Raw genomic sequence first — 11,685 nt, forward strand, 5'->3', positions numbered from 1 at the left:
GCTCATCTCAGCGAGCACCACCAGGGAGCACCAACCAGCAGCTCATCTCAGCGAGCACCACCAGGGAGCATCACCATGAAGCTCATCTCAGCGAGCACCACCAGGAAGCACCACCCAGCAGCTCATCTCAGCGAGCACCACCAGGGAGCACCACCCAGCAGCTCATCTCAGCGAGCACCACCAGGGAGCATCACCCAGCGGCTCATCTCAGCGAGCACCACCAGGGAGCATCACCCACCAGCTCATCTCAGCGAGCACCACCAGGGAGCATCACCCACCGGCTCATCTCAGCGAGCACCACCAGGGAGCACCAACCAGCAGCTCATCTCAGCGAGCACCACCAGGGAGCATCACCCAGCGGCTCGTCTCAGCGAGCACCACCAGGGAGCACCACCCAGCGGCTCGTCTCAGCGAGCACCACCAGGGAGCATCACCCAGCGGCTCGTCTCACCGAGCACCACCAGGGAGCACCACCCAGCGGCTCGTCTCAGCGAGCACCACCAGGGAGCATCACCCACCGGCTCGTCTCAGCGAGCACCACCAGGGAGCCCACCCAGCGGCTCGTCTCAGCGAGCACCACCAGGGAGCACCACCCAGCAGCTCATCTCAGCAGACAACAGATCACGTGGCTCTACTGCTGTTGCATTACTTACCCTTTCTCACCCCCTCAGCAGTATTTCTTAATAGGGTTTTGCTTTTGGGGTAAGACAGACAGAGAGCAAGCTGGTGGCCATGGTGGGGACATCTCCACCACGGCAAGTGGCAATCGCCACAAATCAGGGCTTCCACTCACCCTCGCCAGCTGTGAAATATTGGCCAGCACAGCACAGAATGGGGTTCACAATAGGCCCTATCTCGTCAGGGGTGCTTGGGGATTAAAGAAGACGTTGTTGCGAAATGCCAGCCTGGTGCCTGGAGCCAACCTGGCACTGAGCATTTGGCAGGAGCTGTGGGCAGGACGCAAATGAGGACAGAGAGCGGGCCATTCAGTAACCCTACCTCCATGTGGTAGTTTCGACGTGGATTGCAGACAGGCCTAATCGCATGGGCTTTTCATTTCCTACCCAGGTTATGTTCCCTTACCTAGAATTGCTGCAAGGTCCAAGTGCATTTGCTTAGCAGGAACTGTGTGGCTTCGACTGTTTTTTTTAGAAGCCACATTTGACTTTATCAAGAAACCAGAGACCCTGCCCCACTTGCCAGCCATGCACAGCTGCGGAGAGAACGGGCAGCCTTCGTTCTCTTTAAAGAGCAAAGGGAAGGTACGAGGGCCCCGGGGGCCCGCCCTTTCCAGAAAAGCCGGGGCTCTGGGGCACTGCTCGACCACAGAGCAGCACTGGCCGCTCCCACCCTGGATGCGAAGAAGCGGGCGTGCTCCCTGGGCCCTCCTGCTGGGGCAGGCCCGAGAACAGCCTCTTCTGCGTTCACACTCTCTCAGCCTGAGCCTCTGTTCTGCACCGACACATGGAACTTTCTGCTCACTGTGGACCGCAGAGTCCTATAGTGCATTGCCGTGGGCTCTCTGGGGCCCCCTGTTGGTGCTCCCAGACAGGTTTGTGCCTCTCTCCTGGCCTTTGTTCTGTGAATAGCCTGGCACCATCGTTATGCTGTGACTGCCCCATTGCCTGTGTGTGCGGGTCTCTGAAACTCTGAGGGCTGTGAGGGCAGGACCCTGGCCCACCCCACCTCCGTAGCCTGCTGCCTGTCCCCACACAGTGGTCACTGCCCCCGTCAGCCCACTCTCCTTTACCCCTGGAGACACTTTTGCATAATCCCTTGTAGAACAGAATTCTCTTCCCCTTTCGTGCTCCAGAAGCCCCCTGACCCCACCATCGTGCAGCCCCCACGGGAACCTCAGCTACATCTCTGCTTGCAGACAGAATGATTATCTCCTCACAGGAGGATAGGAATACAGCCCATTTCACAGGGGTTGGCAAATTAACACAGGGGAAAAAAGCGCTCTAAGGTGGTTTCTGACATACAGTAAGCGCTTAAGAAATGTTCCATTTCTCTTGCATCCGGCCCCTCAGCCCAGCTAAACCCTCTGCAGGCAGGACCCTCTACCTCCCATGTTTCCTCGGTGTTTAACGTGTATCAGGAGTTCGGTGAGTATCACTTCCCTTCCCCTGCCTCAGGGGCGGTTCTTCAGAAACGGGTCCTGGGTTATGCCTCTCGTCTCTGGCTCTCAGCCTGGAGTCTAATCTGGGGCCTGTGGTCAACACTCAATATAGATGTCAACAGACTAAAAGGCCAAGCCATGGATCTGAAGCAAGGGCCAAAGCCTACTATGGAAATTCTTTCCAAGAATTCTTCCATAAAAACTTACGCTGCGTGTGCCAAAACTGATGGAGAGGAGATTTAGGGTCCTTTCCACCCTTCATGGTTCAGGTGGGCATACGACAGAGTCAGAGTTCAGACCTAGGTCTTTCTGACTGACTGAATCCTTATGTTATGTGGTTGGGTCTGAATAAGATGTGATTCCTGTGTGGCCTTGGGCAAGTGACTTAACCTCTCTGAACCTCCCTTTCCTTATCTAACAGCGTTTGTGAAGATTAGATGAGATAAGGCTTATAAATGCTTTATCCAGCCAGGCACACAGAAAGAGTCCGATGAATACGGGCTGATTAGTAACACCAGAGGCCCTGGGCACGGTCAATGTCCAGTCAGTGTCCTTTGAAAGAGAGCACCGCTGTGCATTTTTAATTCCCCAGCCCGCAGTTTCTGGACAGAACTGAGTCCCCAGCCCGACCCCACAAAATATATATTGGAAAAAGCTAGGGGTCTGTGCCATCTGATGAAAAGAAACAGAACATATGGAATGAACTGGGACAATGAGCACCTTGGGTTCTTCTCTCTGCCACCTCCTGCCACGATGTTGTAACGCCCTGGTCCAATTCCCACGATATTTCTGAACAAATGACTTATATCTTAACCTTCTTTTTACCCAAGTCTTCCCTGAGCCAGATGAAGATTCTCAAGAAAGACATTTTTCAGTCTTCTGCGGGGTGAGGAGATGGGAGGGGGGATGGGAGCAGAGACGGGCGGGGAAGCTCTGAAGACGAAGGGTTCCATTTCGAAGCCCCCGAAATACGCAGGGCTGGCCCTGGGGTCTCCCGGGGGGGCCGTAGTGCTAAGCAAGCATTTACTTCTCCCCTGTCCCTGTGAGTTAAAGCCTATATGGAACATTCTTCTCTAAATAGAAACCCAGCGAGGCTATGTCATCATACAACCCTGATGTTTTTCCTAAAATAAATCAGGATGTTAAAATAAAATTAAAAGCATGACCCTGACCCCCAGTGAATTCAGATCAAGGATCAGTCACAAGATGCTCAAGGTAGACATCAGCGGGGAAGATTCCATTCAGCCTGCTAGTCATTAACTCCACATAAATCTGCCCGAAAGCCAAGGAATGCCTCGGGGGTTAGTAGGCTCAGGGACAAGGGCCGGGGCCAGATTCTACCACGGAGCCCCATCCCAGCCCCTTCAAGTTGGATACAGCTCTGGAGCGAGAGGCCACACCACTGACGGGTTTGGTCCCTTAGCTTATTAGTTAGTTTTATTATTGTTTTTTCAACATGTTAATAAATTGCTTATTAGTTAATTGAGTTAGGGGAAAACCGGTCAAAGGGTCTGGACATTGTCACATCCAATCACTCACGGGAGGGGAAAGACCTGCCAGCAACGTGGAAACGGAGAAGAGTGACATCTAGGGTCACCAGCTCTGGCCTTGCAGCCTGACTCTTGTTGTGTGGTTTGGGGTTTAGTAGTTCCAACTTCCTATGCCACCCTCTCCTCGTCTCAAAATGGAGGAGAGAATGCCCGTTCATGGGTATTAAATCCCATGCCCCCGTAGAAGCCCCGGCACGTGCAGGCACCCAGCAGACACGTAATATCAGTTTTCCCCTCCTTTCCTCCTTTGGGGCAACGCGTTGCGTTGGGTGAAGGGTGTAGAGATCCAAGTTATAGATCTCTAAGATTCCTCCAAACTGCACATTCCATGAGTCCCATTTCCGGGACAAGTGCCCTGGCAGGGCCAGCATCAGTCCTGTATTGACTCTGAAACGAGGGAGGAAGCCATGATTGGAGATAACGAACCTCATCTCAGCCTCTCCGTTGGACACCTACTCAGAGGGGGTTTTCAATCTTTTTGTACCCGGCACATCCTTCTGGATTTGCTTCCGGGACACAGGGTGAACGTGCCCAGTCTCCGGGCAGCTCCCCACTGTTCCCCACCTGTACCCGCACCTAGAAACACCTGGAAGGTAGGAGCTGACGGGACCAGAGTGAGTCTCAATCACCGTTCTCCCAACAGAGAAACAGACGCAAGGGAAGACTTTCCAAAAGACAAACATACAGTAGGTGGCGGAGCTGGGAAGACACTCGTATCTCTTCATCTGAGTACAGAGCTTCTCCATCATCCCACGCAGACCATCCATTCGTTCATTCGCCGATTTCAAACTGAGCTCCCCAAACGGGCTGGGATACAATCAGCACGTATGTATGAAGCGCCCACGTTGGGACAACGCTGCCTTGACCCTGGAATCCTAACTCCATGTACGTCGTCAAATACACACCAGTGTCCCCCTCTCCCTCCCCAAGACTGCCGTGTGTTCCATTGCCCTAATTGACAAGTTCCAAAAAAAACACAAGGGAACTTGGCAGAGTGCACGTCTATTGGTTTCCCCTGCCCAGCAACAGCACCTCAACCATACTTTGAAGACCCTCCTCTCTCCCACTGTGCAGACCGTCTTGAGAGGACATCGCTCGGGCTGCCCCACCCTCCCTCTGGCAGTGGGAGGGCACAGAGCCCAAGCTGGGCCAAACTCTCTCCCTTGAATTTAAAGCTTGACTACAACAACCAAAGTCTGATGATGGAGACACTGTCCACTCATTCCTGCTAAATACATCCCGGTCGCTGAGACCAGGTGAGTCGTCTTTGCTTTGAGTCTATCAGCAACAGATAAATTCCCTCCCTGCTGAAGTTCTACAGGATCAGTTTCTGTCACTTGGACCCAACGAATCCCGGCTGGTCTCCTTCCCAGCCCAAGGACATCATCCTAATACATGGTTGGCAGGCAGCCAACCGAAGACGGCCACGTAGCCAGAAGGGGCGGGTGACTCACCAGGTTTCTGGTACCACCCAAAGGGATAGGTGCGGACCTCGGTGTCAGGGGAGCCACAGTCCAGAATGCGCCAGGTGCCTCCACTTTCCTCGCTGCACGTCTGAAGTCCCAGGCTGTTCAGAGTCAGGCACGCCACCTCTCCTCCTGGAGCAAAGGAGGAACCAGGACCAGAAAGGCGATCATGAGGGAAGACGGCTAACGGAATGAGGGAAATCCTGCAAACCCATCCTCCAGCGGGCGCCTGGGGTGCTCCACCGGACTCCAGGCACGATCTTAGCCACCGGTGAAAACCCGGGTACCGCAACGAGCTTGTCTCAGAGCGCAGGGATGGAGGGAGCTTCTCCTGATGGGGCGCCCGCCACGCGCCCGGGGCTGGTCTCTGCTGGCATCCCGTCACTGGATCCTCACACAGTCCCGTGAGGGGGATTTGTATTTGCATTTGCACGTGAGGGATGCGGAGACGCTCTGGGATTAAGTGGGTTTTCCTGGATCACATCACTAGCAAGGCACCGAATCCAGTTTTAAATTCAGGTCATATGGATGGATGCAGAGTTCATCCCACCAAGATGCCTGAGCCGCATCTTGAGAGATGAGCTGGGAGCCTAGAAGGAGGCCATGTGAGCCAGGCAAAGTGCCGTGTCAAGGTTCCCCTGGCGGTGGGCCAGGAGCCACGTCCGGCCGGCTGTTCCATGTATTCGCCACCGCCCCTCCCAGGCCCCCACTTCCCATGTGTGAACAAGGACGGCACCTCCCCATCCACCCCAAAAAGAGCAGATGTGGGAGCATGTTTTCCAGGCTGCCAAGTGCTGTGCTCAGGCAGGCGGAGTCGCTCTCGCTCTTACCTTTTAGCTGGGACACGTTTAGAAAGCCAAAGCCAGTACAGCACGGGTCCGCATCGCACAGCCGTTCACATTCGAAGAAGCTGGCACGAGGAGAGAAAGAGCGGGCAAGAGGGGTTTTGTGAGTGGCCCAGGACCTACTGAATTACAGTCATTCTTACTTCCGGGAGTTCCTTTCCTCATGACTCCGTGAAGTGGGGGTGCTGTGGCCAGTATGCATGAGTGGATTCCTAGCTTTGAGGATCCTTCTAAAAACAAAATTCTAAGGGCGCCTGGGTGGCTCAGTCGGTTGAGCGTCCAACTTCAGCTCAGGTCACGATCTCACACTCCGTGAGTTCGAGCCCCGTGTCGGGCTCTGTGCTGACAGCCCAGATCCTGGAGCCTGCTTCGGATTGTGTGTCTCCCTCTCTCTCTCTCTCTGCCCCTCCCCTGCTCGTGTTCTGCCTCCCTCTGTCTCAAAAATAAATAAAAAAAAATTTTTTTTTAATTAAAAAAAATTTTTTTTAAATAAAAACAAAATTCTACTCTTTTCTCAGGAACACAGTCTTGGCATCTTTCATTCATTGGCTCATTCTTTCATTGAGCATTTATTCTGTGCCTGTTATGTGCCGGTCTCTAAGCCAAGCTCACCCAGCATCCTGAATGTGAGAAAGTTCAGCTTTGGGCTCTGGGGAAAGGGAGACAGGGTAGAGAAGGCATCTTCAGAAATGGGAGACCCCATGGGCTTGCGGTCAGAGTGATCCAACCAGGTGTCTGTCGGCAAAGACCGGCACATTTCCCCTGACCCAGCTTCCCTTCGTATGTGCCATGTGATGTTGGCTAATCACACTCTGGTTTGCTGGGTCGGCGGATCCAGGCCCCATCTCGGGACCTACTTTGCCTAATAACTCAGTGTGGCTGCTAGATCCCTCCCTCAGCTTCTAGGACCAGTCCTGGAGAGACGTAGTGGCTCCAAGCCAATGCTCCCGGGCTCAGCTCTAACTCCCCTAGCCCTGACTGCCTGTCCCAGTTCTGATCGCTCGTCCTTGACTCCCGGGAGCTCGCTCAGCCCCTCAGCTCCTTTTCGGTGGGGGCAAACTGCCTCATTCTTGTCACTTTCCTTGTCTTAGGAGCCCCTGAACTCCACTCGCACTGTGGTGCACAAAGCTTCCGTGTCTTGGACGATTTTTCCAATGCTGACTGCAACTCTGCCCTGATGGCTGTGGACCACCTGCCCCGTGGCTCCCTCTCCCAGAGTCCTACCCACCTGCCCACCCACCACTGTGTTTTCCTCTCTTGGAAGCCCAGTGCTGAGCTCCAGCCTGGATGACGTGCTGTCCCATCAAACCATCCTTCTCTGAGTCCCCAGCACCAGTATGGCGTCTATCTCTGGTTCCAACCCTCTCTCTCTGACCCTGCCCCAGCATTGCAAGCAGTGCCCTGCCAGATCTCAAGACAGCCTGCCCCATATCGTCCTTTTAAGTCCATTTTCAAAAGCAGATCTTTTTTTTTTTTTTTTTTTTTTTAATGTTCATTTAGGAGCACTTGGGTAGCTCAGTTGGTTGAGCGCCCAACTTTGGCTCAGGTCATGATCTCGAGGTTCGTGGCTTCGAGCCCCACATCGGGCTCTGTGCTGACAGCTTGGAGCCTGGAGCCTGCTTCAGATTCTGTGTCTCCTCCTCTCTGCCCCTCCCCCTCTCATGCTCTGTCTCTCTCTCAAAAATAAATTAACGTTAAAAAAAATTTTTTTAAGTGTTCATTTATTTTTGAGAGAGTGTGGGAGGGAGGGGCAGAGAGAGGGGGACAGAGGATCCAAAGTGGGCTCTGTGCTGATAGCAGAGAGCCCGATGAGGGGCTTGAACTCACACACCGTGAGATCACAACCTGAGCTGAAGTTGGACGCTTAACCGACTGAGCCCCCCGGGCGCCCCTTCAAAAGCAGATCTTAACCACCAGCAACATGACACAGTTTCATAAATCAGCAACACTTCATAAACCAACAGTTCATAGGCCAATGACTCTCGAATTCTAAAGTAGAAAAGAATCACCAGGAGGAGAATTTTACTTAAAATTCAGATTCTTGAGCCCCATCCCAGGAAATGCTGATTCAGTAGGGCCAGGAAAGGACCCAGGAATGAAGTTTGCAAAACATCCTCTTGGTGATTCTGATGGGTGGGATCCAAAGACTAGGCTGAGAGAAACATCACCTTCAAGTAAAACAACTAAATAACAGCTAACTACCTAAATATATAATAACATACTTTTAAAAATAGTATATCGAACAAATTAAAATTCCTGATAAGCTTATGAGCTTGTTAGAAGTTTTACCTTCTCTCCAGATTTTGCACACAGCATAGTGAGACTTTGCTGATCAAGTTTATCACAACACTTGATAATATCTGTTAATTGATAAGACACGGGTCAGTGTCTCCCTTTTGTGTCAGATGCCTGGATGAGCATGGCTAAATTTTGTGTTTGGTATCAGTAACTTAGCCACGGGTTTTAGATATGGTCACCTCCTCATTACCTTTCCACTCTTTGCGTTGGGCTTTACAGTTTCTTATGTATGTGCCTTTAGTTGATATTAAGTCACCTTCTTATGGAAGCAGAAAAGTCTTAACAATAAAGATTTGAGAGGACAGAAGTAGCTTACCCATTGGAAATGGATTTTTCAGACATGGGCACTTTGTTTCTAATGGAAATCCCCGTCAGTTTTTGGAACGGCAGGCGAGTATAAAAGTTCTTCACTTTATCTTGCAGTATAACTACACGGGGGAAGAAAGAAATTATATATTATTTAGAGAGAGATTTGTTGCATCTATGAAATATGAAGATTAGGGTAGACACAACAGATCGAGAGCTTCCAATTAAAGATGGCATATTAAACTCACATGCTTACTCTCTGTTCTTATCACAAATCTCGCTAAAATGACAGTAAGGGGATTCTTGTAAAGTCTCACACACACAAGAATAAAGAGAAAAGGATGGGGCACCCGGGTGGCTCAGTCTGCTGAGCGTCCGACTTCCGCTCAGGTCATGATCTCGCGGTTCGTGAGTTTGAGCCCCGCGTCGGGCTCTGTGCTGATGCCTCGGAACCTGGAGCCTGCTTCGGATTCTGTGTCTCCCTCTCTCTCTGCCCCCCACCCCGACTTGTGCTCTGTTGCTGTCTCTCTTTCTCTCTCAAAAATAAACATTAAAAAAAAACTTGCAAAGAATAGGAGAAGGGATACAGCAACAATTCTGGAAGCTAGAGAGCACACAGAGGAGCTAAGAAAGCTGAATCCTCAACTTTTCCTTGGGAAGAACAAGATACCCTATACACCTTCTGGAATCCCCAAAAGTTTAAGTATTGACATCACTGGGATGAAGGTGGCCTAAACCAGGATAGGCCGGAAATCTCTAGAAGAAGCAGTTAGGTCTCCGGACGGCTTCCCCACTTCTGCACGGGAGACAAGTGCCTTCTCCCAACTGCAGAAGAAGATAGAAGGCTTATTCTCTGAAAAGAACAAAAAAGAGAGGATCTCTTCGATGCACCAGGTGGAGTTCGTGGTGGGAATCCCACACTGAAACTAGGGGATTCTTTCAGATCCACCTACATGGTGACGATTGAGACTCTCATCGTCCAACCTTATTTGGCATCCAAACCAACAGCAGTGAGGCTCATGGCCTCAGGCCAGGTGTTATAAGATTCCTTCATGGGAAGGACCCATAAATAAAGACCTGAGGGATCCCCCCAAACGGTGGCCCAACTAGATTATCCTACAGGGAAACCTGTAGGATTGTGTCAGATGCCTGGATGAGCATGGGTAAATTTTGTGTTTAGCATCAGTAACTTAGCCACGGTTTTTAGACATGGGCAGCGAGCTCTCACCACATACTTTGAGCTTCCCAATCAGTTTCTGGGCCCCTCTCTTACATTTGAATGTAAAACCGAGGGTCACCAGATATCTGAGAAAGAACTCCAGCACAGATAGAACAGTAAACAAAGCATGATAATATCCCAGAAGAAATGGAGACTGTGCAGGGGAAAAACACTCCATAAAAAAAAAAAAAAAAAAAGTGGCATTAATGTCTTCAGAGAGAAAAATCAACTTCTATCTTGTGAAAGCCACTGTTGGGATTTTCCGTAACAGATAGCCGAATGGAATTTGAACTGATAGGTGCATTAATGGTGGCTTTCTCTAAGGAGTACGATTGCAGAACAGGATTATTCTCTATGGTCAACCTGATGCGTTTCTAAACGGTGTCGCATTGTTACAAGGAGCGTGAGTAACCTTAATTTCAAAAAGAAGAATAAGTTAATGTGGGTATTTCTAAAACCAAGGAGCCAGTAGCCCACTGGAAATGCCGTTTGCGCAAATCCCACGAAGCACCCACCTTTCTTCCGGAACAGGGTCTTTGGCTGGTGGGGCAGGAATAGTCTGCAGCCTTTGGGATTGGGCTCCATGACATCGTCACACACTTGGGCCTCTGGGTAGAGGGTGCAGGTGAAGTACAAGGGTGTACTGTCTGTTATCTCTGCCAGCTGACAGAAAGAGGGCTCCTGGATACAGCCTGCAGGCAAGAGAGCAGTGGGTTTTGGTCCTTGGGAGGCCTGAGGGAAAGTAACCTCTACAGGATCTACTGGGAAGAAATGCCGGGAAGAGATTCTTCCTTGGACGACAGAGGCCCAGGACCGTTGAGAATATCCATTCTGAAAGGCCCAAGAAAAAATACTAGAGTTCTGCTAGCTGGGGAGAGGATTGTGCACCAAACAGGGAGTCCATGTGACTCTGAATGAAAGCAGAATCTAAGAAGGTGAAGAGTGAGCTGTGAACTCAGAAATACAGGGGAAGAGAGAGCAAAATTCCACTGGATCTTTACCCAGGACCATCTCAGAGGCAGTTGGGATCTTCAGACCTGAGGCCATGGGACTATAAAACTTTTGTGAACTCTGTGAATGATCTCCCCTGTTCCACTCCCATGTCAGACTCTCCCACTGGTATATGTGAGATTATACAGTTTTTTCACAAGGATGGATTATAGTTTATTCATCTTCTTTTGTTTTCTCATCCCCAAGGTCAAATGCAAGGCTTAGAACATAGCACATGCTAAACATAGCACATGTCTATTGGGTAAAGAATGGGTGGATGGGTGGGTGGATGGATGGATGGATGATAGGTTCTGGGAGTAGAGTAGAGATTATCTCTACTGTAAGCTTCTTGAATCGATGGGTTATGTCCTGTCTTTCTTTTGTATCACCCCTGGTACTAACACTGAAGTGATTCCTGAGTTATGCCATTGAGTCTCATCCTATCTATTTCTCAAGAGTCGTTAAACTAAGTCTGTGTTGCCTGACCAGAGGATCCAGAAGAGGAAGGATGTGTTCTAAGGGTACTTACGAGACAGGCACCACAGGTTTGCCTGCTGAGGGGAAAACAGGTGTTTGAAAAGCCAGTGCTGCTGGTTGGGCAGGGATAGGCTTCCATTGACAATGACCTGGTTAAGGTCCACGGGGAAGAAAAGTTCTGTTGTCAAATCTGAAAAAGAAGGAGCGGGTCAACTTCCTTTGCTTTATCTCCACAGTGAGTCTCTCTCTCTCTCTCTCTCTCTCTCTCTCTCTCACTCTCTCTCTTATCTCTCTCCCCTCCTCTCTCCCTCTGTGTCTCTGTCTCTGTCTCTCTGTCTCTCTGTCTCTCTCACACACACAACACACACACATACACACACACACACACACACACACACACACACACACACACACA

General features: G+C 50.7%; 1 protein-coding gene across 1 annotated transcript in view; it reads right to left on the bottom strand.

Annotated features, from left to right (window-relative positions):
- The window catches only part of TG (thyroglobulin), a 149,598-nt gene that overhangs the window by 46,069 nt on the left and 91,844 nt on the right, over positions 1 to 11,685 (bottom strand). Inside the window, exons 30-34 of the mRNA XM_049633747.1 lie at positions 11,323 to 11,460; positions 10,319 to 10,495; positions 8,595 to 8,706; positions 5,966 to 6,045; positions 5,124 to 5,267 (exon numbers count right to left, since the gene is read on the bottom strand). Of these exons, the coding sequence (XP_049489704.1) occupies positions 5,124 to 5,267; positions 5,966 to 6,045; positions 8,595 to 8,706; positions 10,319 to 10,495; positions 11,323 to 11,460 (651 nt within the window). The remainder of the gene's footprint in view (positions 1 to 5,123; positions 5,268 to 5,965; positions 6,046 to 8,594; positions 8,707 to 10,318; positions 10,496 to 11,322; positions 11,461 to 11,685) is intronic.

Source organism: Panthera uncia, chromosome F2, assembly GCF_023721935.1.
Source record: "Panthera uncia isolate 11264 chromosome F2, Puncia_PCG_1.0, whole genome shotgun sequence".
Classification (NCBI taxonomy): Eukaryota; Metazoa; Chordata; class Mammalia; order Carnivora; family Felidae; genus Panthera; species Panthera uncia.